Raw genomic sequence first — 26854 nt, forward strand, 5'->3', positions numbered from 1 at the left:
AGAGCAGGTTATGTCTTTAGCCTGGGAATAGAGCAGGTTTATGTCTTTAGCCTGGGAATAGAGCAGGATATGTCTTTAGCCTGGGAATAGAGCAGGTTATGTCTTTAGCCTAGGTACAGAGCAGGTTATGTCTTTAGCCTGGGAATAGAGCAGGTTATGTCTTTAGCCTGGGAATAGAGCAGGTTATGTCTTTAGCCTAGGTACAGAGCAGTCTTTAGCCTGGGAAGGTTATGTCTTTAGCCTGGGAATAGAGCAGGTTATGTCTTTAGCCTAGGTACAGAGCAGGTTATGTCTTTAGCCTGGGAATAGAGCAGGTTATGTCTTTAGCCTAGGTACAGAGCAGGTTATGTCTTTAGCCTGGGAATAGAGCAGGTTATGTCTTTAGCCTAGGTACAGAGCAGTTTATGTCTTTAGCCTGGGTACAGAGCAGGTTATGTCTTTAGCCTGGGTACAGAGCAGGATATGTCTTTAGCATGGGTACAGAGCAGGTTATGTCTTTAGCCTAGGTACAGAGCAGGTTATGTCTTTAGCCTGGGTACCGAGCAGGTTATGTCTTTAGCCTGGGTACAGAGCAGGTTATGTCTTTAGCCTGGGTACAGAGCAGGATATGTCTTTAGCATGGGTCTTTAGCCTGGGAGAGCAGGTTATGTCTTTAGCCTAGGTACAGAGCAGGTTATGTCTTTAGCCTGGGTACTTTAGAGCAGGTTATGTCTTTAGCCTGGGATGTTATGTCTTTACCGAGCAGGTTATGTCTTTAGCCTGGGTACAGAGCAGGTTATGTCTTTAGCCTGGGAATACAGAGCAGGTTATGTCTTTAGCCTGGGTACAGAGCAGGTTATGTCTTTAGCCTGGGAATAGAGCAGGTTATGTCTTTAGCCTGGGAATAGAGCAGGTTATGTCTTTAGCCTGGGAATAGAGCAGGTTATGTCTTTAGCCTGGGTACAGAGCAGGTTATGTCTTTAGCCTGGGTACTGGGAAGAGCAGGGTCTTTAGCCTTATGTCTTTAGCCTGGGAATAGAGCAGGTTATGTCTTTAGCCTGGGAATAGAGCAGGTTATGTCTTTAGCCTGGGAATAGCCTAGGCAGGATATGTCTTTAGCCTGGGAATAGAGCAGGTTATGTCTTTAGCCTAGGTACAGAGCAGGTTATGTCTTTAGCCTGGGTACAGAGCAGGTTATGTCAGCCTGGGTTATGTCTTAGCATGGGTACAGAGCAGGTTATGTCTTTAGCCTGGGAACAGAGCAGGTTATGTCTTTAGCCTGGGTTATGTCTTTAGCCTTAGGTAGCCAGAGCAGGTTATGTCTTTTTAGCAGGTTATGTCTTTGGGTACAGAGCAGGTTATGTCTTTAGCCTGGGAATAGAGCAGGTTATGTCTTTAGCCTAAGTACAGAGCAGGTTATGTCTTTAGCCTAGGTACAGAGCAGGATATGTCTTTAGCCTGGAAATAGAGCAGGTTATGTCTTTAGCCTGGGTACCGAGCAGGTTATGTCTTTAGCCTGGGTAGAGAGCAGGATATGTCTTTAGCCTAAGTACAGAGCAGTTTATGTCTTTAGCCTGGGAATAGAGCAGGTTATGTCTTTAGCCTGGGAATAGAGCAGGATATGTCTTTAGCCTGGGAATAGAGCAGGATATGTCTTTATCCTGGGAATAGAGCAGGTTATGTCTTTAGCCTAGGTACAGAGCAGGTTATGTCTTTAGCCTTGGTACAGAGCAGGTTATGTCTTTAGCCTGGGTACAGAGCAGGTTATGTCTTTAGCCTGGGAATAGAGCAGGTTATGTCTTTAGCCTGGGAATAGAGCAGGTTATGTCTTTAGCCTCTCTACAGAGCAGGTTATGTCTTTAGCCAGAGCAGGTTATGTCTTTAGCCTGGGTACAGAGCAGTTTATGTCTTTATGAGCAGGTTATGTCTTTAGCCTGGGAACAGAGCAGGTTATGTCTTTAGCCTGGGAATAGAGCAGGTTATGTCTTTAGCCTGGGAATAGAGCAGGTTATGTCTTTGCCTGGGAATAGAGCAGGTTATGTCTTTAGCCTAGAGCAGGTTATGTCTTTAGCCTAGGTACAGAGCAGGTTATGTCTTTAGCCTACAGAGCAGGTGTCTTTACAGAGCAGGTTATGTCTTTAGCCTGGTACAGAGCAGGTTAGAGCAGGTTATGTCTTTAGCCTGGGTACAGAGCAGGTTATGTCTTTAGCCTGGGTAGAGAGCAGGATATGTCTTTAGCCTAAGTACAGAGCAGTTTATGTCTTTAGCATGGTACAGAGCAGGTTATGTCTTTAGCCTGGAAATAGAGCAGGTTATGTCTTTAGCCTGGGTAGAGAGCAGGATATGTCTTTAGCCTAAGTACAGAGCAGTTTATGTCTTTAGCATGGTACAGAGCAGATTATGTCTTTAGCCTGGAAATAGAGCAGGTTATGTCTTTAGCCTGGGTACCGAGCAGGTTATGTCTTTAGCCTGGGTACCGAGCAGGTTATGTCTTTAGCCTGGGTACAGAGCAGGATATGTCTTTAGCATGGGTACAGAGCAGGTTATGTCTTTAGCCTAGGTACAGAGCAGGTTATGTCTTTAGCCTGGGTACCGAGCAGGTTATGTCTTTAGCTTGGGTACCGAGCAGGTTATGTCTTTTGCCTGGGTACAGAGCAGGTTATGTCTTTAGCCTGGGAATGGAGCAGGTTATGTCTTTAGCATGGGTACAGAGCAGGTTCTGTCTTTAGCCTGGGAATAGAGCAGGTTATGTCTTTAGCCTGGGTACAAAGCAGGATATGTCTTTAGCCTGGGTACAAGAGCAGGTTATGTCTTTTTAGCCTGGGAATAGAGCAGGTTATGTCTTTAGCCTGGGTACAGAGCAGGTTATGTCTTTAGCCTGGGTACAGAGCAGGTTATGTCTTTAGCCTGGGTACAGAGCAGTTTATGTCTTTAGCATGGGTACAGAGCAGGTTATGTCTTTAGCCTGGGAATAGAGCAGGTTATGTCTTTAGCCTAGGTACAGAGCAGGTTATGTCTTTAGCCTGGGAATAGAGCAGGTTATGTCTTTAGCCTGGGAATAGAGCAGGATATGTCTTTAGCCTGGGAATAGAGCAGGTTATGTCTTTAGCCTAGGTACAGAGCAGGTTATGTCTTTAGCCTAGGTACAGAGCAGGTTATGTCTTTAGCCTTGGTACAGAGCAGGTTATGTCTTTAGCCTGGGTACAGAGCAGGTTATGTCTTTAGCCTAGGTACAGAGCAGGTTATGTCTTTAGCCTAGGTACAGAGCAGGTTATGTCTTTAGCCTGGGAATAGAGCAGGTTATGTCTTTAGCCTGGGAATAGAGCAGGTTATGTATTTAGCCCAGGTACAGAGCAGGTTATGTCTTTAGCCTGGGTACAGAGCAGGTTATGTCTTTAGCATGGGTACAGAGCAGGTTTTGTCTTTTGCCTGGGAACAGAGCAGGTTATGTCTTTAGCCTGGGAACAGAGCAGGTTATGTCTTTAGCCTGGGTCTTTACAGAGCAGGTTATGTCTTTAGCCTGGGAATAGAGCAGGTTATGTCTTTCTGGGAACAGAGCCTAGGGAAACAGGATATGTCAGGTTATGTCTTTAGCCTGGGAATAGAGCAGGTTATGTTTGTAGCCTATGTACAGAGCAGGTTATGTCTTTAGCCTAAGTACAGAGCAGGTTATGTCTTTAGCCTGGGTACAGAGCAGGTTATGTCTTTAGCCTAGGTACAGAGCAGGCTATGTCTTTAGCCTGGGTACAGAGCAGGTTATGTTTCAGCCTGGGTACAGACCAGGTTATGTCTTTATCCTGGGAATAGAGCAGGATATGTCTTTAGCCTGGGAATAGAGCAGGTTATGTCTTTAGCCTGGGAATAGAGCAGGTTATGTCTGTAGCCTATGTACAGAGCAGGTTATGTCTTTAGCCTGGGTACAGAGCAGGTTATGTCTTTAGCCTGGGAATAGAGCAGGTTTTGTCTTTAGCCTGGGAATAGAGCAGGATATGTCTTTAGCCTGGGAATAGAGCAGGATATGTCTTTAGCCTAGGTACAGAGCAGGTTATGTCTTTAGCCTGGGAATAGAGCAGGTTATGTCTTTAGCCTAGGTACAGATCAGGTTATGTCTTTAGCCTGGGTACAGAGCAGTTTATGTCTTTAGCATGGGTACAGAGCAGGTTATGTCTTTAGCCTGGGAATAGAGCAGGTTTTGTCTTTAGCCTGGGAATAGAGCAGGATATGTCTTTAGCCTGGGAATAGAGCAGGTTATGTCTTTATCCTGGGAATAGAGCAGGTTATGTCTTTAGCCTAGGTACAGAGCAGGTTATGTCTTTAGCCTGGGAATAGAGCAGGATATGTCTTTAGCCTGGGAATAGAGCAGGTTATGTCTTTAGCCTAGGTACAGAGCAGGTTATGTCTTTATCCTGGGAATAGAGCAGGTTATGTCTTTAGCCTAGGTACAGAGCAGGTTATGTCTTTATCCTGGGTACAGAGCAGGTTGTCTTTAGCCTGGGAACAGAGCAGGTTATGTGAGTTCTAGGAGAAGTCGGACATGTTGGAGATGTCCTTAGATTGAGTGCTCTATATCTTCCATTAGATGTTTTCTCTGCACTAGTGGTTGTATTAGGGTTTTTTCACAAAATGAAGTAAGATTTTTTATTTTTTATTAACATTTATTTCACCTAATTTTAATAAAGAGGCCATGTTCAACTTAATAAAAAACACATTTACCTATTTCAAGAGGTAAAAAAAAATGACTAGATTGCCAAAAACAGTAACAGAATTAACCATAACAGGGGTGACCATTGAATCCCCCCATGAGAGGGGGGATGGAAGCTTGTTGTGTGCAACAGAGATTGGCAGTTGAATGCAAGATTCACAAAAACATTTAAATAGTGAAAACATGTATAGCCTGTCTATCTATGGGTAACAGGGTTGATGTGTTATGCTCGACCCATTCAGTTTTACACTACAAAACACCAGAAAATGGCCTAAAAGAGTAGAACCAGCTCACCTGGTTTTACACTATGATTTGACTATTAGATGTTCAATGTTTGAAAAATGTATTATGAAGGAATAGTTTCATCCTATTAAAATGAGAGTTCAGTTCACGTAACAGGGTTGACCTTAAAATCAGGGATATGTTCTTGTCATTTTTTACTTTGTACATATTTGTGTGTGTATCCATAGTGTCTTTAATCACATCTTCAGAAATGACTTTGTCAATGTAACAAAATACCAATATTGGTGCACAGTTTCTACTTAGAATTGAAATGGGACGTGAAAGGGACACATTCCGTGGAACAACCCATTACTGTCCCATTGACTCCACCCCCACACCCGGCCCGCCCACGGTGGAAGGCTTGCCCAGGGAAACAAGCTCATACCTTGGTGGAAGTGGCAAAGAGAGGCCCACTGTTCCGCTCCCTACTGCCACCCCAAACACTCCTCCCCACGTCTGCATACACTCACACACACTCACAGTCTTATTACTCATACACAAACAAACACCCTCGCACATACAAATGCCCATACACGCCCACCCACACACAACATAGTGCCATCCTTCCCCATGCCCACTGTGCGGGCACAGTACAGTCTGATCCCATTTCGCTCAGGTCATTTCTGTGTCTCAGTGCCAACAGGAAATGCCATGGGACTTGTACCACTCTGTTCCTCCCCTGTAACCCACACACTCCTCCCACATACATCACTCCCCCCTCCTCCATATCCCGCAACAACATCACGTTGTTACCTCTGATCTGACCACTAAGCCCTCAGCTAAGGCTAACATACTGATGCCATATGTTTTGTAACATCTCATTCCAAAATCATGGGCATTAATATGGAGTCGGTCCCCCCTTTGCTGCTGTAACAGCCTCCACTCTTCTGGGAAGACATTCCACTAGATTTTGGAACATTGCTGCGGGGACTTGCTTCCATTCAGCCACAAGAGCATTAGTGAGGCCGGGTACTGACGTTGGGCGATTAGGCCTGGCTCCCAGACCGTTATACCTACTCCACCAAACTTTACAGTTGGCACTATGCATTGGGGTAGGTAGCGTTCCCCTGGCATCTGCTAAACCCAGATTCATCTGTCGGACTGCCAGATGGTGAAGCATGATTCATCACTCCAGAGAACACGTTTCCACTGGTCCAGAGTCCAATGGCGACGAGCTTTACACCACTCCAGCTGACGCTTGGCATTACGCATGGTGATCTTAGGATTGTGAGCAGCTGCTCGGCCATGGAAACCCATTTCATGAAGTTCCCGATGAACAGTTATTGTGCCGATGTTGCTTCCAGAGGCAGTTTGGAACTCTGTAGTGAGTTTTGCAACCGAGGACAGACAATTTTTAGCCTAGGTACAGAGCACGTTATGTCTTTAGCCTGGGTACAGAGCAGTTTACTATTCCTGTCTCAGCCTGGGAGAGAGAGCTGTGTGTCACACTGCCCCCCTGTGGCAGAAATTTGACAAACTGACTTGTTGGAAAGGTGGCATCCCACATCACTGAGCTCCTCAGTAAGGCAATTATACTGCCAATGTTAGGCTATGGAGATTGCATGGCTGTGTGCTCAATTTTATACACTTGTCAGCAACGGGTGTGGCTGAAAAATCCACATACTTGTGTACACATCACGTTGCCTCAGCATCTCTCAAGCCTAGGAGTTCACTGATAGGGAGAGGGAAGGCAGGTTCAGTAGTCAGGTTACAAAACCAGCAGATTCCATCACCTCGGGTTGTTACTATTCCTGTCTCAGCCTGGGAGAGAGAGCTGTGTGTCACACTGCCCCCTTGTGGCTGTACTGGCTACAGACTTCACCCTCGGTTCCTTGTGTCTGTACTGGCTACAGACTTCACCCTCGGCTCCTTGTGTCTGTAATGGCTACAGACTTCACCCTCGGCTCCTTGTGTCTGTACTAGCTACAGACTTCACCCTCGGCTCCTTGTGTCTGTACTGGCTACAGACTTCACCCTCGGCTCCTTGTGTCTGTACTAGCTACAGACTTCACCCTCGGCTCCTTGTGTCTGTACTGGCTACAGACTTCACCCTCGGCTCCTTGTGTCTGTACTAGCTACAGACTTCACCCTCGGCTCCTTGTGTCTGTACGGGCTACAGACTTCACCCTCGGCTCCTTGTGTCTGTACTGGCTACAGACTACACCCTCGGCTCCTTGTGTCTGTACTGGCTACAGACTACACCCTCGGCTCCTTGTGACTGTACTAGCTACAGACTACACCCTCGGCTCCTTGTGGCTGTACTGGCTACAGACTTCACCCTCGGCTCCTTGTGTCTGTACTAGCTACAGACTACACCCTCGGCTCCTTGTGTCTGTACTGGCTACAGACTTCACCCTCAGCTCCTTGTGGCTGTACTGGCTACAGACTTCACTCTGGGCCTGATTACGTTAGACTGCGTGGCGTATGAGTCATCACCATTGAGCTGAGGATAGAGGGGAGGGGTGGGGTGTGTGTGTGTGTGTGTGTCAAGGTGGAGGCTGGCTGGGCAGAGTGAGCAGCAGTGGTGGCGATGGACGGTGCATTAGGGCTTTCCCCTGTTTTTTTGTGGACTGGAGAAGAATCACTACCCAAGCAATATGGCTTTAGTCACCCAGGGGAGAGGCTGTGGCTGTTCCATCAGTATGCCACTGCAGAGCAGGTCGCCTTGTTATGCCCCACATATTAAGGCTAATGAGTCTTAAGTGAATATTGACCCGTATAATCCAGCTGATTTCTCTAGCGAGACCTTTTGCCTGCTCTCATTGTTCAAGAGATCTTTTCCATTCTCTCAGTGGTTGTCACACAAGAAGCCCAGACATGTTCTGCAGCTGTGGAAAGACAGAGTGCCACTGGCACTGGAGCACAGTGGACCTGGGGGGATACATTCAGAAAGGTCAACTGGCTACGACCATAGCACGCTGTGGGGGAAATTAGGACATACTGGTTGAAGGAAAAGGAGAAACAGGAGTTGAAGAAGTAGGAGAGAAATGGGACTATATTAAGAAGGGTGACATGGTGAAATAATATGCACAAAAAGCTATGGTTAACACGTGATTTAAATGTATATCGTTTTATTTTGTATCAGCTTTCTGATACAGCTTTCTGTAACGTTACAAAGCTACAAACGGTGTGTGAGTGAGTCAGAGCTTCAGCACCAAGACTAGGTATGATTCAGGAGCGGGATGGATGCGGGAGCGACAGGGCGAATGAAGAGGTTTGATCTGAGTGGTTATTGAGTCGTGTCCATGGATGATAAGGGAAACTGTCATAAAGGAATGGGAATAGCACGAAAACATAGGAGTGAGAATGAGTCTGTTCAAAGCAAGGGAACGACAAAGTCGGGATGAGAATGATTATGATACAATGATAACGTAATACGTTTTTTTGGTTCTCTCTAGATCTTCAATTGGAGGGTGTTTGGTTGGTACCAAAGGTTACTGGGGTAATGGGCAACGTGGAGCGGTTGAGAATGATACTCTAGGAGGCAGGGAGCAAACATGTACAGCATATCAAAACTACTTCGTAGTATTCATATTTATCAGTCATACGTTATTGATGCAGTATTCCTTTTTTATGACTGTTCTGTTTCTGACCCCTTTCAATACTAGATTGTTCTGTGTTTCCTATTTTTCCTCTCTTGCGTCTATACTGTGTGTCCCCCTCCCCCTCCCCCCTCCCCCCTCTTTCGGTCTCTCTCCCCTTCCTCTAGAAGGCATGAGGCCCTACGTAGATGGACAGTCGCAGGGCCGAACTGGTCTGGTAGCTCAGGAGGGGATTGACTGACACCATCTCCAGGTCCAATGTGTACTCCAGGGGTCCTGTCACGGCCCGGGCTAAAACCAACATGGCGCTGATGTTGTTGATTTGCTGAGGGAGACACAGAGATGATAGTGAGGTTAGTCAGAGTCAGTCACACTACATTATGCAGAAAAAGTGGGGGTTATTTCTCCTAGTCTTCGAAGTCAAGAAGCTTATCTAAGTGTTGTTATGATGCAAGGTCTCAAAACTGCAATACAATACATTTCTAGACCTCCACTGTCATCATAAATTCACTAGTCTATCATATATTCACAAAGTGGATGGGAGGGTGACTCAGGCTGGTGCTATACAAGGGTTGTTACACTATATCTGTGCTCACTCTGATGTAGAAGTCTCCGTTGTCGTCTCCAGAGCGGATACGGAAGGTGTTGTAGGCTCCGGGGTAGACGCTGGTGGCCTGGATCTGAAAGATGTCTGAGGGGACGGAGCGTTCCGACGTGATGCTCATGTAGCGGTGGACGATAGAGAAGGGTAGGTCTCGACAGGCTGGCTTGGTCACAGGACAAACACAACGACTAGACACACAGGAGAGAAAAGTAGCAGTTATTAGTCCTCTCTCTATTCTGTTTTAATTTCAATGAAACGGAATCAAAAGTGAATCATTAAGCCATCTAGTTCATGATGTCAAATTTCAGGAAGTGACTTCCACTACGACACAACTCATATACAGTCAGAGAGAGAGAGAGTTAGTTATTTAGTTAGTTAGTTAGTTAGTTAGTTAGTTAGTTAGTTAGTTAGTTGTCACCGTCCATCGCCTCCGCTGCTGCTCACTCTGCCCAGCCATATGAGTTGTGTCGTAGTGGAAGTCACTTCCTGAAATTTGACATCATGAACTAGATGGCTTAATGATTCACTTTTGATTCCGTTTCATTGAAATTAAAACAGAATATTTGTTCATCAATATTGTATATTTAGTGATGAATAAGTCTCATGTCTCATGATGAAATGCTCATGCCTCTAGATAAAATGTTCAAAAGAGTAGTTCATAACTCAACCACTAGAGGGGTATATTGCAATACAGAAGGAGCACTGGCGAACTATCCCCAAACCAAGACGGATTACATACAACTGTATTTGAACAGTGGCCATTTCCCCAAGTAATTTTCTGAAACCTTTTCATAGAGCCAAAACAAGTTGAGGGAAATACACCACTGTCCACACCTGTTATCAATTTAACACTTGTTTCCCTCTTCTAACAGCGTTCTAATTGTACTGGAACACGTTCAACTGAAAAGGGCACAGAATTGGACAGAAATATGGAAAAAGTAATTGGAGCAATCTTAGAAATAATGTGAGCTGTGCTCCATGCAGAGCGAGGCTGATGATATGGACAGAGGTTGATAATGGGGGAAGGTGTGTGTGTGTGTGTGTGTGTGTGTGTGTGTGTGTGTGTGTGTGTGTGTGTGTGTGTGTGTGTGTTTGTGTGTGTGTGAGCATGTTTTTATAAATGTTCACTCACTTGTCAGTTATTTGGATGTAAGGGTCCTGACAGAGGTTGGTGTCCACACACTGATAGGCACCGTGGATATTCACACAGGTCTGTCCTGTAGTACACTGGTGCTCTCCGGTCTCACACTCATTTATATCTGGGGGGGATAGAGAAAAGGTTTGGGAAAGGGAAGGTTCGAATACAATAGGACACAGAATCTCAATGAATAGAATAGAATCAAGTTGTCCACTAACGGGACAACGAAAGGACACAGGTACAATTAGCTGACGTTGAAGTGAAAGACGGACAAATGGAGAACAGATGGAGAGAGTGCTTACCCTGGCATAGTCGGGTGCCCAGCAGCTGGTAGCCTTCTGGGCACTGACAGGAGAACTTCCCGGGTTCATTGACACACTGGAACTGGCACAGGTAACTGGAGTAGCTGCACTCGTCTATGTCTGCAGAACGCAGGAGGGAGAGGGAGGGGAACAGCATTTCAGATCATAGCGCAGCTGTTTTAACCAAGGAAACAGACAGAGAGCTTTTAAATAATGCAAGAAAGAAAGAGATGGTTTTTCTTTTCAGATCGTAGCACTGCGATTTTAATGGCACTATAGAGACAGACAGACAGACAGACAGACAGACAGACAGACAGACAGACAGACAGACAGACAGACAGACAGACAGACAGACAGACAGACAGACAGACAGACAGACAGACAGACAGACAGACAGACAGACAGACAGACAGACAGACAGACAGACAGACAGACAGACAGACAGACAGACAGACAGACAGACAGACAGACAGACAGACAGACAGACAGACAGACAGACAGACAGACAGACAGACAGACAGACAGACAGACAGACAGACAGACAGACAGACAGACAGACAGACAGACAGACAGACAGACAGACAGACAGACAGACAGACAGACAGACAGACAGACAGACAGACAGACAGACAGACAGACAGACAGACAGACAGACAGACAGACAGACAGACAGACAGACAGACAGACAGACAGACAGACAGACAGACAGACAGACAGACAGACAGACAGACAGATAGATAGATAGATAGATAGATAGATAGATAGATAGATAGATAGATAGATAGATCCTCTCACCATTGCAGGCGAAGCCGTCAGGCCCCAACTCGTAGCCCTGGTCACAGCGACAGAGGAAGGTACCGTAGGTGTTATAACACCTCTGCTGACAGGGGGCGCCCATGTCACACTCATTCACATCTGGAAGGAGGAGGAAAGGGAGAAGTCTATCAGTATATATACATTCTAACATCAGTCTGGATAGTGTGGGACTCTGTACTTTTGTCTGGTTGTAGCTACTAGTTTTACCATGACTCTGTGTGTATACAGTATGCGGTATTGCGTGTGTGCGTGTCTGACCATGCCTCACCAATACAGGAGCGGTTGTTGCCGGCCAGCTGGAAGCCTGGTTCACACTGACAGGAGAAGGAGCCGGGGACGTTGACACAGCGATGCTGACAGTACCTGTATCTGCACTCATCAATATCTAACAGCACAGATGGAAGGAGAGCATTCAGAAACAGTTCCAGAGAAAGAGGAGATTGCTTTGACCAACCAGGTTGTTATGGTAAAGGAGAATTTGATCCAAGGACTTGCCTGGTTAAATAGAGGTCAAAAAACATGCTACAATGACTAAGCTGAACCACAACAATGCAGTGAGACCACAAACAGTGAGTTGGTGTGACTCAGGCCAAGGGGTAGGCTGGTTAGAGAGAGTCCTATGGAGTGCTATACATTCTTAGAAAGAATGGTGCTATCTAGAACCTAAAAGGGTTATTTGGCTGTCCCCATAGGAGAACCATTTGAAGAACCCTTTCTGGTTCCAGGTAGAACCATTTCCCCAGAGGGTTCTAGGTGGAACCCAAAAGAGTTCCTACGGGGACAGCCGAAGAACCCTTTTATAGAACCCTTTTTAAGAGTATAGTTTGACCTACCAATGCACTCGGTGCCAACCTTGCGGTAACCATCAGGACACTGGCAGGTGAAGGCTCCAGGTGTGTTGATGCACTGCTGGCTGGGCTGGCAGTCGTGTTCATCTCTCTCACACTCATTCACATCTGTGTGTGTCATATGGCAATGAAACACACCGTTTTAAGTAACATAGTAAGTTAATACATTTGATGCACCAACAGCTGAGAATGCCCCACATTGCTGAATTGTTATTCCTGTCTCATGCATTCCCCATCAACAACACCTACCACCCCGACCCCAAGGACAACAGGACAAACAGCTCTTTCACCACTCTCCGTCCCATAAAACTAAGAGCAGCTGTCCTCGTGAAATCTACACATTCCAGTGCCAGCTATCCACGTACACACACACATTATCCCTCCCCTGTCTCATCCTCCAGCCGGTACTCACCCACACAGCTGTCTCCCTGGGGTTCGTAGCCTAGAGGACAGGGGTTGAAGGGCTCTCTGGCAGTGCTCTCCAGGTTGGTCCCAGGCTGGCTGGGGGGGTCCTGGGCTGGGATGACTGAGGCAGAGCGGGGGAGGCAAAGGTAGCCCCCGTAGTGGTTGAAGCACTTCATCTCACCCTTACAGGCCTCCGGAATGGTCTCACACTCGTTTATGTCTGACGGGAGAGAGGGAGAGACAGCGAGAGGCTGAAGGAAAAGGACTGAAAGACAGGAGTGGTTTCAAGTTGTAATGCTCTCATTCACGACACGGACATGGGGACATGAGGATAAACGAGAGCCTTTACCTTTGCAGTGCTGAGTCTGGGAGTCCCATTGATACCCATCTGTGCATTCCTACAGATAGCAGGAGAGAGAGTCTCATGTACTGTATCATCCAAATAAACTTTCATGTACAGCTATTATATGCACTTTAAATCATGGCTGTCCACTGTCACACCAATAGGATGAGAGGGAGGAGGAGATGATGACACATAGTCCTGAGCACAGAGAACAGGTCAGCGGAGGTCAACTGAAAAGAGAAGAGCAGCTGCAGTACAAAAAGGGGCCAAATCATCAGTCTGGTACATGCTGGGAGGGGGACGAAAAGATAGCAAGGTAGGAGAGCGGGATTGAGAGAGTGAGAGAACGAGAGTCCTGGTTTGCACGCCGAAATACCCATCCTTACCGTGTAGGTGTCACTTTCTGTAGGTGGCTGTGAAATAGCACTGCGGAGGATCACAGACACACACAGGATGGACACACACACGCCCCGCATGCTCACGTACTGACTGGCAGATAGAACAGGATCACACGCGTTAACACACACTGGCACAGCCGGCGGGTCACACAGGTAACGGCGCCTCAGGTCAGGATGAAAGAAGCTTCCGACTTGTTGTGGTGCTCAGAGCAGTTCAGTGGTATCTGTAGAGAGGGAAAGAGAGACAGAAAGAGAGACAGAAAGGGGGGAGGAAGAGAGAGAGGGACAGAGAGAGAGGGACAGAGAGAGAGAGAGAGTATATGAGTTGTGTCGTAGTGGAAGTCACTCAGAGTTAGATACTCTGGCGACTCATTGACCTGGGTTGAGAACACTTCAGAAAGAGAGAGAGAGACTCAGCAACCTGAGTGGTAAATCATCCACCTCATAAACTTCTCAAAACACTGAGCTGTGTGTTGACATCTTTTCTAAAGCCAGGCTCAGACACAGAGCAGAAGTCAAGGTGGATTCCCTGATCCACCTCTACGCAGACGACACCATTCTATATACTTCCGGCCCGTCCTTGGACACTGTGCTATCTAACCTCCAAACGAGCTTCAATGCCATACAACACTCCTTCCGTGGCCTCCAACTGCTCTTAAACGCTAGTAAAACCAAATGCATGCTTTTCAACCGTTCGCTGCCTGCACCCGCACGCCTGACCAGCATCACCACCCTGGATGGTTCCGACCTTGAATATGTGGACATCTATAAGTACCTAGGTGTCTGGCTAGACTGTAAACTCTCCTTCCAGACTCATATCAAACATCTCCAATCGAAAATCAAATCAAGAGTCGGCTTTCTATTCCGCAACAAAGCCTCCTTCACTCACTCCGCCAAACTTACCCTAGTAAAACTGACTATCCTACCGATCCTCGACTTTGGCGATGTCATCTACAAAATTGCTTCCAACACTCTACTCAGCAAACTGGATGCAGTTTATCACAGTGCCATCCGTTTTGTCACTAAAGCACCTTATACCACCCACCACTGCGACTTGTATGCTCTAGTCGGCTGGCCCTCGCTACATATTCGTCGCCAGACCCACTGGCTCCAGGTCATCTACAAGTCCATGCTAGGTAAAGCTCCGCCTTATCTCAGTTCACTGGTCACGATGGCAACACCCATCCGTAGCACGCGCTCCAGCAGGTGTATCTCACTGATCATCCCTAAAGCCAACACCTCATTTGGCCGCCTTTCGTTCCAGTACTCTGCTGCCTGTGACTGGAACAAATTGCAAAAATCGCTGAAGTTGGAGACTTATCTCCCTCACCAACTTCAAACATCTGCTATCTGAGCAGCTAACCGATCGCTGCAGCTGTACATAGTCTATTGGTAAATAGCCCACCCATTTTCACCTACCTCATCCCCATACTGTTTTTATTTATTTACTTTTCTGCTCTTTTGCACACCAATATCTCTACCTGTACATGTCCATCTGATCATTTATCACTCCAGTGTTAATCTGCAAAATTGTAATTGTTCGCCTACCTCCTCATGCCTTTTGCACACAATGTATATAGACTCCCCTTTTTTTTCTACTGTGTTATTGACTTGTTAATTGTTTACTCCATGTGTAACTCTGTGTTGTCTGTTCACACTGCTATGCTTTATCTTGGCCAGGTCGCAGTTGCAAATGAGAACTTGTTCTCAACTAGCCTACCTGGTTAAATAAAGGTGAAATAAAAAATAAAATAAAAAAGTCAAACAAGTGACATGTGACATTATTTGCTAATCAAACATCTTTCCCCCTGAATCCACGCCAGTATTATGGAGAGGATATACGTCTCCCCCTGCTGGTGAAAGATAAATATAAGGGTGTACTCCATCCATCAGCTAAAAATAAAGTCAACAGCAAGGAAATGCTTTCATTATAGCTCTCCACACACAGCCATCTATTTCCCTAGACAGCCCCACTGTAACTGGGACTAGGAATACACACATACACACACACACACACACACACACGGAAGCGCCCACACACATACCACACACAAGCCCGCTGGGACTTCACATTGAAAACTTGTGGAGGCTGAACCTGCAGTATACCAGAGTGGGCCACTAAACACAGTAACCCTGTAAGAGGTCCAAAATCTCAGGGTATTATCTGTCAATTTCAAGACATTACTTTCCGTTCTCCCAGACGCCGCAGGCTCTCAGACAGGTATCTGCTCTGTTCATCCATCTACATCACTGTTACTAGTACCACATAATCCATTGTTGTCTTTATCTGAGCCTGGCTTCATTCATCATCATGGCTAGTGTTATTAATCACTGAAGTACTGCATATGGAGGTGGAGAAGTATACAGACAGGGCTTTGCTGCCCATTTCAGGAGAACCCAACCATCCTCCATGTAATGTTCTTGGCACGAGGAAGCACAGCTGTTTAAGTAGAACATGTACCTAGACAAATAAATCCTCAATTCCAGCTCCCCATTTCTGAGTAACCGTTGTTCGTGCAAAACTGTCAGCAGAGGCTCCAGACAGAATAGATAAAGAGGAAAGCTATAATCACTGCTTTCTTTATACGTGTACACACACGCACACACTTTAAATATTTTATTGAATCCACCAATCACATTACATCACAAAGGACCCATTTCAAGAGTCACTCACGTGAACAAAAAGAGCTTCTCCTCCACACAGCTAGGTGGCCCATAACTGCCGAAACAGAGAAGTACCTAGCCACATCTACTGTACATGCACACACCTACACACACACAAACCTCATGCCGAGTGTGTTGGCTATTATGCTAATTAACAAAAAAGAAGCCACAGAGTGATGTGCGTGCCACACGTAAATACTGTCTTACATCACACTCCAAATGTAGCCTTACCTTCGCTCTGAAGCACCAAAACCAACAGCAGATGTTCCACTAAGTTCCCAGGACAAGTACCCACTCAGTACACACAATGCACTTGTCACACAACTTCACAAACTTTCATACACTCACAAAAGTCTTATAGTGGGCCTTGCGTCATATCATCTTCAATAGGTCTGCATCATAAGCAGGAGGACACTTATATACAGCCCCGATATGAGGACACGTCAGAATCCTTGTGTAGACACTGTGGTACTCTTACAGCCAGGGCGGGGGGGGGATCTGACCTAAAACCACCAAAAAACAAAAACTGTCCGCCCGAGTCCACTCAGTCACCCAGGACTGTGGGCAGCAGGGAGACTTGGGTATGTACTGCCCCGCCACCGCTGACCAGTGAGCACCAAGTGGTGTTTGGACCTCTGGAATGCCCGTGGCAAGGATGTGGGCTGCAGTTCCCAGTAGGGATACCCTACTATCAGTGTTTCCCAGAGTATCAGGTTCTGGGAAAGCCCCCCATGGTTCATGTAGGACAGCTGCTACCAACCCTACAGCCTCTGGTCTCTGAGTGGTCGGATGGTTCGTCACTCTGACAGCTCTCCACAGGTCAACCACTGGTCTGTTCATTGTTTGTGGTTCTGGTAAAGACAAGCGTTGTTGAAGAAATATATGATTTCCTTGACTGTCATTGAAATGGAATTACAGTTGTATGACTAAAGGAAAATGGGTAGCGTGACAAACTTGCCATTTAACAGAAGTGTAGAACCACGTAGTTTACCATTTTTCACAGAAATATATATATATATATATATTTATATATATACTTCCGACTTCAACTTTATATATATATAAAGTTGAAGTCGGAAGTATACATACACCTTAGCCAAATACATTTAAACTCAGTTTTTCACAATTCCTGACATTGAATCCTTGTAAAAAATTCCCTGTCTAGGTCAGTTAGGATCACCACTTCATTTTAAGAATGTGAAATGTCAGAATAAGAGTAGATAGAATTATTTCTTTCAGCTTTTATTTCTTTCATCACATTCCCAGTGGGTCAGAAGTTTACATACACTCAATTAGTATTTGGTATCATTGCCTTTAAATTGTTTAACTTGGGTCAAACGTTTCAGGTAGCCTTCCACAAGATTGCCACAATAAGTTGGGTGAATTTTGGCCCATTCCTCCTGACAGAGCTGGTGTAACTGAGTCAGGTTTGTAGGCCTCCTTGCTCGCACATGATTTTTCAGTTCTGTCCACACATTTTCTATATGATTAAGGTCAGGGCATTGTGATGGCCACTCCAATAACGTGGCTTTGTTGTCCTTAAGCCATTTTGCCACAACTTTGGAAGTATGCTTGATCATTGTCCACTTGGAAGACCCATTTGCAACCAAGCTTTGACTTCCTGACTGATGTCTTGAGATGTTGCTTCAATATATCCACATCATTTTCCTCCCTCATGATGCCATCTATTTTGTGAAGTGCACCAGTCCCTCCTGCAGCAAAGCACCCCCACACCATGATGCTGCCACCCCTGTGCTTCACGGTTGGGATGGTGTTCTTCGGTTTGCAAGCCTCTCCCTTTTTCCTCCAAACAACAATGGTCATTATGGCCAAACAGTTCTATTTTTGTTTCATCAGACCAGAGTACATTTCTCCAAAAAGTACAATATTTGTTCCCATGAGCAGTTGCAAACCGTAGTCTGGCTTTTTTATGCCAGTTTTGGAGCAGTAGCTTCTTCCTTGCTGAGTGGCCTTTCAGGTCATGTCGATATAGGACTCGCTTTACTGTGGATATAGATACTTTTGTACCTGTTTCCTCCAGCATCTTCACAAGGTCCTTTGCTGTTGTTATGGGATTGATTTTCACTTTTCGCACCACAGTACGTTCATCTCTAGGAGACAGAACACGTCTCCTTCCTGAGCGGTTTGACGGTTGCGTGGTCCCATGGTATTTATACTTGCGACTATTGTTTGTAGAGATGAACGTGGTACCTTCAGGCATTTGGAAATGGCTCCCAAGGATGAACCAGACTTGTGGAGGTCTACAATTTTTTTTCTAAGGTCTTGGCTGATTTATTTTGATTTTCCCATGATGTCAAGCAAAGAGGCACTGAGTTTGAAGGCAGGCCTTGAAATACATCCACAGTTACACCTCAAGTTAACTCAAATTATGTCAATTAGCCTATAAGAAGCTTCTAAAGCCATGACATAATTTTCTGGAATTTTCCTAGCTGTTTAAATGCACAGTCAACTTAGTGTATGTAAACTTCTGATCCACTGGAATTGTGATGCAATTTCTTTGCTTTTTAATGCGTTTGAGCCAGTCAGTTGTGTTGTGACAAGTTAGGGGTGGTACACAGAAGATAACCCTATTTGGTAAAAGACCAAGTCCATATTATGGCAAAAACAGCTCAAATAAGCAAAGAGAAACGACAGTCCATCATTACCTTAAGACTTGAAGGTCAGTCAATGAGGAAAAATTCAAGAACCTCGAAGTGCAGTCGCAAAAATCATCAAGCGCGATGATTAAACTTGCTCTCATGAGGACCGCCACAGGAAAGGAAGACCCAGAGTTCCTCTGCCGCAGAGGACAAGTTAATTAGCGTTACCAGCCTCAGAAATTGCAGCACAAATAAATGCTAAGAAGAGACTTGCTTTGGGCCAAGAAACACGAGCAATGGACATTAGACCGGTGGAAATCTGTCCTTTGGTCTGATAGAACCAAAATCCTCAAATTTAGACCTAACTGCCGGGTTTTTGTGAGATGCCGAGTGGGTGAAGGGATGATCTGGTTCCCACCGTGAAGTATGGAGTAGACGGTGTGATGTGCTTTGCTGGTCACACTGTCATTGATTTAATTAGAATTCAATGCACAATTAACCAGCATGGCTAGCAATACGCCATCCAATCTGGTTTGCGCTTAGTGGGACTATCATTTGTTTTACAACAGGACAATGACCCAACACACCTCCAGGCTGTGTAGTTGGCTATTTGGCCAAGAAGGAGAGTGATGTATTGCTGTATCAGATGACCTGGCCTCCACAATCATCCATCCTCAACCAAATTGAGATGGTTTGGGATGAGTTGGACTGCAGAGTGAAGGAAAAGCAGCCAACAAGTGCTCAGCATATGTGCAAACTCCTTCAAGACTGTTGGAAAAGCATTCCAAGTGAACCTGGTTGAGAAAATGCCAAGTGTGCAAAGCTGTCATCAAGGCAAAGGATGGCTATTTTGATTCATCTAAAATATAAAACATATTAAAAATAAACACTTTTTTGATTACTACATGATTCCATATGTGTTATTTCATAGTTTTAATGTCTTCACTATTATTCCACAATGTAGAAAATAGTAAAAATAAAGAAAAACCCTTGAATGAGTAGGTGTGTCCAAACTTTTGACTGGTACTATGTATACACTACGGTTCAAAAGTTTGGGGTCACTTAGAAATGTCCTTGTTTTTGAAAGAAGAGCACATTTTTTGTCCATTAAAATAACATCAAATTGATCAGAAATACAGTGTAGACATTGTTAATGTTGTAAATGACTGTTGTAGCTGGAAACGGCAGATTTTTTATGAAATATCTAAATAGGCGTACAGAGGCCCATTATTACCAACCATCACTGTGTTCCAATGGCACGTTGTGTTAGCTAATCCAGGTTTACCATTTTAAAAGGCTAATTGATCATTAGAAAATGATTTAGCAATTATGTTAGCACAGCTGGAAACTTTTGTTCTGATTAAAGAAGCAATAAAACTGTCCTTCTTCAGACTAGTTGAGTATCTGGAGCATCAGCATTTTTGGGTTTGATTACAGGCTCAAAATGGCCAGAAACAAAGACCTTTCTTCTGAAACTTGTCAGTCTATTTTTGTTCTGAGAAATGAAGGCTATTCCATGCGAGAAATTGCCAAGAAACTGAAGATCTCGTCCAACGCTGTGTACTATTCCCTTCACAGTATAGCGCAAACTGGCTCTAACCAGAATAGAAAGAGGAGTGGGAGGCCCCTGTGCACAACTGAGCAAGAGGACAAGTACATTATAGTGTTTAATTTGAGAAACAGATACCTCACAAGTTGTCAACTGGCAGCTTCATTAAATAGTACCCGCAAAACACCAGTCTCAACGTCAACATTGAAGAGGCGACTCCGGGATGCTGGAGTCGCAAAGAAAAAGGCAGAGTAGCTAAGAAAAAGCCAAATCTCAGACTTGCCCATCTTAATATTTTCTTTTTATTGGCCAAAAAACACAGACACTGGACAGAGGAACTCTGCCTAGAAGGCTAGCATCCCGGAGGAGTCGCCTGTTCACTGTTGAAGTTGAGACTGGTGTTTTGCGGGATTTGCAGATTGGCCTAGCCAATCGGGTGATTGTGGAGGCCAGGCCATCTGACGCAGCACTCCTTTAGTATTGGTTTCTTTGCAGCAATTCGACCATGAAGGCCTGATTCACACAGTCTCCTCTGAACAGTTGATGTTGCGATGTGTCTGTTACTTGAACTCTGTGAAGCATTTATTTTGGCTGCAATTTCTAAGACTGGTAACTCTAATGAACTTGTCCTCTGCAGCAGAAGTAACTCTGAGTCTTCATTTCCTGTGGTGGACCTCATGAGAAACAGTTTCATCATAGCGCTTGATGGTTTTTGCAACTGCACTTGAAGAAACCTTAAAAGTTCTTGACATTTTCTGCATTGGCTGACCTTCATGTCTTAAAATCGTTGCTCTTTGCTTATTTGAGCCATAAAATGGACTTGGTCTTTTACCAAATAGGGCTATCTTCTGTATACCACCCCTAACTTGTCACAACACAACTGATTGGCTCAAATCAATCAATCAATCAATCAAATTCATTTATAAAGCCCTTATTACATCAGCTGATGTAATATACAAAGTGCTGTACAGAAACCCAGCCTAAAACTCCCAACAGCAAGCAACGCAGGTGTAGAAGCATGAACCTTTACAGGATCGGTGTCACCTCGCGGGATGGTTGAGCTAAAGTAGGCTAATGTGATTAGCATGAGGTTGTAAGTAACAAGAACATTTCCCAGGACATAGATAAATCTGATATGGGCAGAAAGCAAAATTCTTGTTAATCTAACTGCACTGTCCAATTTACAGTAGCTATACCATGCTATTGTTTGAGGAGAGTGCACAGTTATGAACTTCAAAATGTATCAATAAACCAATTAGGCACATTTGGGCAGACTTGATACAACATTTTGAACAGAAATGCAATGGTTCATCGAATCAGTCTAAAACTTTGCACATACACTGCTCCCATCTAGTGTCCAAAATCGACATTGCGCCTAACATGAAATAGTACATTGTGACCTTTCCTCTTTCATTTCAAAGATAACGGAACAAAAAATAAGAAAGAAACACTTAAAAAAAAAAAAACTTTTACCAGATCTAATCTGATACATTATCCAACATTAGTTTATTTCCACAAACTTCAAAGTGTTTCCTTTCAAATGGTATCAAGAATATGCATATCCTTGCTTCAGGTCCTGAGCTACAGGCAGTTAGATTTGGGTATGTCATTTTAAGGGAAAACGGGGGGGAAAAAGGGTGTGATCATTACGAAGGAAAGAAATTCCACAACTTAACTTTTCACAGGGCACACCTGTTAATTGAAATGCATGAAGCTGGTTGAGAGAATGCCAAGAGTGTGCAAAGCTGTCATCAAGGCAAAGGGTGGCTACTTTGAAGAATCTCAAATATAACAAAATATATTTGATTTGCTTAACACTTTTTTGGTTACGACATGATTCCATGTGTGTTATTTCATAGTTTTGATGTCTTCACTATTATACTACAATGTAGAAAATAGTAAAAAATTAAATTAAATTTAAAAAAAAACCTTGAATGAATAGGTGTGTCCAAACCTTTGACTGGTACTGTATATATATATATATATATACAGTGCCTTCGGAAAGTATTCAGACCCCTTTACTTTTTCCACATGTTGTTAGGTTACAGCCTTATTCTAAAATTGATTAACTGGTACAGTACTTTGTTGAAGCATCTTTGGCAGTAATTACAGCCTCGAGTCTTCTTGGGTATGACCCTACAAGCCTGGCACACCTGTATTTGGGGAGTTTCTCCCTTTCTTCTCTACAGATCCTCTCAAGCGCTCAGGTTGGATGGGGAGCGTTGCTGCACAGCTATTTTCAGGTCTCTCCAGAGATGTTCAATCAGGTTTAACTCCGGGCTCTGGCTTGGCCACTCAAGGACATTCAGAGACTTGTCCCGAAGCCACTCCTGCGTTGTCTTGGCTGTGTGCTACGGGTCGTTGTCCTGTTGTAGGTGAACCTTCGCCCCAGTCTGAGGTCCTGAGCCCTCTGGAGCAGGTTTTCATCAAGGATCTCTCTGTCCATTGCGCCTGCCACTGAAAAACATCCCCACAGCATGATTCTTCAACCACCATGCTCCACTGTAGGGATGGTGCCAGGTTTCTCCACAGCATGATTCTTCAACCACCATGCTCCACTGTAGGAATGGTGCCAGGTTTCTCCACAGCATGATTCTTCAACTACCATGCTCCACTGTAGGGATGGTGCCAGGTTTCTCCACAGCATGATTCTTCAACCACCATGCTCCACTGTAAGGATGGTGCCAGGTTTCTCCACAGCATGATTCTTCAACCACCATGTTCCACTGTAAGGATGGTGCCAGGTTTCTCCACAGCATGATTCTTCAACCACCATGCTCCACTGTAAGGATGGTGCCAGGTTTCTCCACAGCATGATTCTTCAACCACCATGCTCCACTGTAAGGATGGTGCCAGGTTTCTCCACAGCATGATTCTTCAACCACCATGCTCCACTGTAAGGATGGTGCCAGGTTTCTCCACAGCATGATTCTTCAACCACCATGCTCCACTGTAAGGATGGTGCCAGGTTTCTCCACAGCATGATTCTTCAACCACCATGTTCCACTGTAGGGATGGTGCCAGGTTCCTCCAGACGTTACGCTTGGCATTCAGGCCAAATAGTTCAATCTTGATTTCATCAGACCAGAGAATGTTGTTTCTCATAGTCTGAGAGTCTTTATTTGCCTTTTGGCAAACTCCAAGCAGGCTGTCATGTGCCTTTTACTAGGAGTGGCTTCCGCCTGGCCACTCTTTCATAAAGGCCTAATTAGTTCAGTCCTGCAGAGATGGTTGTCCTTCTGAAAGGTTATCCCATCTCCACAGAGGAACTCTAGAGCCCTGTCAGAGTGACCATCGGGTTCTTGGTCACCTCCCTGACCAACGCCCTTAACCCCTGATTACTCAGTTTGCCCGGACGGCCAGCTCTAGGAAGAGTCTTGGTGGTTCCAAATTTCTTCCATTTAAGAATGATGGAGGCCACTGTATTCTTGGGGACCTTCAACGCTGCAGACATTTCTTGGTACCCTTCCCCCGATCTGTGCCTCGTCACAATCCTGTTTCGGAGCTCTACGGACAATTCCTTCGACCTCATGGCTTGGTTTTTGCTCTGACATGCTTTGGCAACTCTGGGACCTTATATAGACAGGTGTGAGCCTTTCCAAGTCATGTCAAATCAATTGAATTTATCACAGGTGGACTCCGAGTTGTAGAAACATCACAATGATGATCAATGGAAACAGGATACACCTGAGCTCAATTTCGAGTCTCATAGCAAAGGGTCTGAATTCTTATGTAAAATAAGATATTTCTGTTTAAACCTGTTTTCTCTTTGTCATTATGAGTGATTGTGTGTAGCTTGCTGAGGATTTTTTTTGTATTTAATACATTTTAGAATAAGGCAGTAATGTGAAAAATGTGTGGAAAAATTTACTTGGTTTGAACAAGGAATTCAACTACTCTTGGGGGACAATGTGATGTCTTTAATTGGCCCAGGTGCTTACTTATGTTACTGGCATCAGTAGTATGTTAACTCGTGCAACAGGAGGCATCACTCTCCCTGAATCCACACCATCAGCAGAATGACTAAGCAAAATATCCACAGGGTCAAAAAGAAATGACCTCATGGGGACTAGGCAAAACACACAGCGAGACCACACACACAGTTATACACACATACAACTACATCTACACACACACACGTGGGAGAGCCAACCAGAGATGGTCCTGTCTTGAGATGTGCATACTGTACATAGCCAGCTTTGTTCTGTTCTGCTCAGTAGCGCATGGATTTGCTCTCTCCCTAACATGGTGGCCCGGTGGGCTCAAGTTGTGCTCTGCTCCCCTCGCTGCACTGAACCTGCCACCCAGAGGCCAGAACTTCTTACATGTGATACCACTGAACTCCTGTGATGGGAGATTTCTTTCACATTGCCGGACAGTAGCTCTGCAGAAAAACACATAACAGTTCCCTATGGCGTTAGCCTGTTGTCCCATTAGCACAGGGCGGCAGTCTGCTGGTGAGTACATTGCTGTAGTAAATGGATGAGGTGAGGCGTGCCGAGGGCAGGAGATAATGGACACAGGGTGGGTCAGAGGGGGGAGTTTGGTCCTCGGGTGCAACTCTCTGGCCCTCCTTGGCATGCTTCTGCACTTTCCCCTGAATCACTGTAGTCATTCCAGCCTCATGCAGGCCTATGAACGGACTATTCTTTCTGTCAAATGTTAGTTATTGAGAGTATATAAACAAAGCGATAAAATGGGGCCCTGCTCTGCACAGAAGTGGTACGTATGTAACGGAGTGGGAAGGCAGTGTCCTGCACTGTGATGGTGTGTGTATATAGGAGTGAGGGTGTATACAGGATGTGTTTAGTGCACCTGTCTCTCTAGTTTGATGTGGATGTCTTAGTGTGACCATATGGTACAGAAGGCCTGGCTGCTCTTCCTCACACTAATGGAAGACTTTCCAACAAACAAATCCTGAACTTAAGGTTCTCTCTTAACTGACCATGTTGTCTGGCAGGATTTGTCATGCAAAAGGTTTCCAGGGGATATTAATAGACTTTGCAATTGTGACATTAAATAGTTGTGAAATAGTAGTTGGATCTGTAAGAGAGTTTTGTAATACATTTCCATTAACAAATACACCTACTATATTACACATGCTCTCTGTCCCTCCCTCCCTCCCACTCCCTCCCTCTCTAACACACACACATACACAAGCGCAGGGCCTTGCCACCTCAGCTCTTGTAAGGATTGAACTGCAGCTGTGGAGGTTGAGAGGAGAGAATGGTTTAACTGTGACGTGTCCACCCCCTCCAGTAGCAAACAGAGGGTCAGAGGCATTACACACTTTTTTTCCCTTTTCTTTGTGACACACACACACTTGGTTACTCACTCGCAAACACTCTCGTAGACACACACCCCGCTCTTTCAAACCTGCACACACTGTCATTGTAAAACATGGTGAACTCACAGACAAGTCTTCTTTCCTGTGTGAAATCTTCTTCTTGCTATCTTCAGGTCCCTAGTTTGTGTCCCTGTTGCTCTGTGCTCGATGTGTTGTTCTAGTCCGCTGGTGGTGGTAGTCCCTGGTGTGTTGTGAGCATGAAGAGCTGAAGTGGTCCTTCTGTCTGTCCTGCTCCTGCCTCTATGGCCCTGAGAGAGTGAGTGGGGAGATCGACAGCTGGAGCAGCTGAATGCATGCAGGGGAGGGAGAGAGAAAAAGAGAGAGGGAGAGAGGAGAGAAGGACAGCCCATTTCTACCCCCACTCTGGCCCCCTGCACTGCCATCCTCCACCCTCCCACGACCCCCTCCCTGACCCCCAGGATGCAAATTCCTGGTCTGCGGCCCAAATTCAAAATCTGTCCAAATCACAGGCGGAAGAACAACTTGCATAGATTCACACACATATTCCCACCTCCCCCTGTGCCCCCACTCACTGGTCACGCAACGCACCTGGTTTCATTTCAAATCACCCTCCACAGCTTCACAACTCACTCCCCCACTCACCCCCCATCTATCTATCCTTACCTCCCCCATCTTTTTCTCTCTTTCTGTACAGCCACTTAGTTTCCTTCACTCTCGTCCAATCTGACACAGACAGATATTTATAGCTTGGGAGAGAAGTTGGTGGAATGTGGACAAAAAAAAATTGCGAAGGAGAGGGAAAGAGACAAGCCCTCTTGGAAAAGTGGTTAGCTTTTCTAACTACCAATAAATATTTAAACTGGAGGTCCTTTCTGGATGATATACAGAGACAGACATGTTTATATGTAAAAGCATGGAAAGAGTGACTGAAGTAATCATCCATTTCTTCAAGCGGTTTTGTTGTAACTACAGTAGTACTACTTTGGCAACACAGTATCTCTTCTAACAATTACATGAAAGCTGTGTACTCCAGGACAGCTCTACTACCGTATACAGACAGAGAAATATGTTCATCCTTTTGACAATATTATTATCGAAGTGTCTAAATTGCTAGTTATAATTTCAAATTCCTAGTTGACAAGGAAATGAGCAGTGTCATTATTGTCATTACACACACCTAATCATGGGTTGCTTTTGTGTGTGTGTGTGTGTGTGGGGGGAGCTGTCGTCGCAGGAGACATCACTGTCAGAAATCCCCAACCCTTCCCCAGCTGACAAATTGCGCCCCCTCCCGTTGCTGCTACCCAACCCCCAGTGGCCACACACAGACACAATTCACTACGGTCTTAGCATTTCATAATCCACTCAGGCTTA

General features: G+C 45.1%; 1 protein-coding gene across 2 annotated transcripts; it reads right to left on the reverse strand.

The window, feature by feature from the left end:
* Positions 1-8017: 8017 nt before the first annotated feature.
* LOC112220903 (EGF-containing fibulin-like extracellular matrix protein 2) lies at positions 8018-25810 on the reverse strand. 2 transcript variants are annotated; one of them, XM_024382865.2, is made up of 11 exons: positions 25586-25810; positions 13348-13583; positions 12968-13016; positions 12626-12838; positions 12199-12321; positions 11634-11750; positions 11345-11464; positions 10550-10669; positions 10242-10368; positions 9102-9297; positions 8018-8830 (listed from the first exon to the last, which is right to left on the reverse strand). In XM_024382865.2, the coding sequence occupies exons 2-11, from the start codon at positions 13435-13437 to the stop codon at positions 8669-8671; spliced, it is 1317 nt and encodes a 438-aa protein (XP_024238633.2). In that variant the 5' UTR covers positions 13438-13583; positions 25586-25810; the 3' UTR covers positions 8018-8668. The 2 variants fall into 2 exon arrangements, with proteins under 2 accessions (XP_024238633.2, XP_042159012.1); XM_042303078.1 differs by lacking the exon at positions 25586-25810 and adding an exon at positions 16255-16395.
* Between the last annotated feature and the right edge of the window lie 1044 nt (positions 25811-26854).

Source organism: Oncorhynchus tshawytscha, linkage group LG21, assembly GCF_018296145.1.
Source record: "Oncorhynchus tshawytscha isolate Ot180627B linkage group LG21, Otsh_v2.0, whole genome shotgun sequence".
Taxonomy (NCBI): Eukaryota; Metazoa; Chordata; class Actinopteri; order Salmoniformes; family Salmonidae; genus Oncorhynchus; species Oncorhynchus tshawytscha.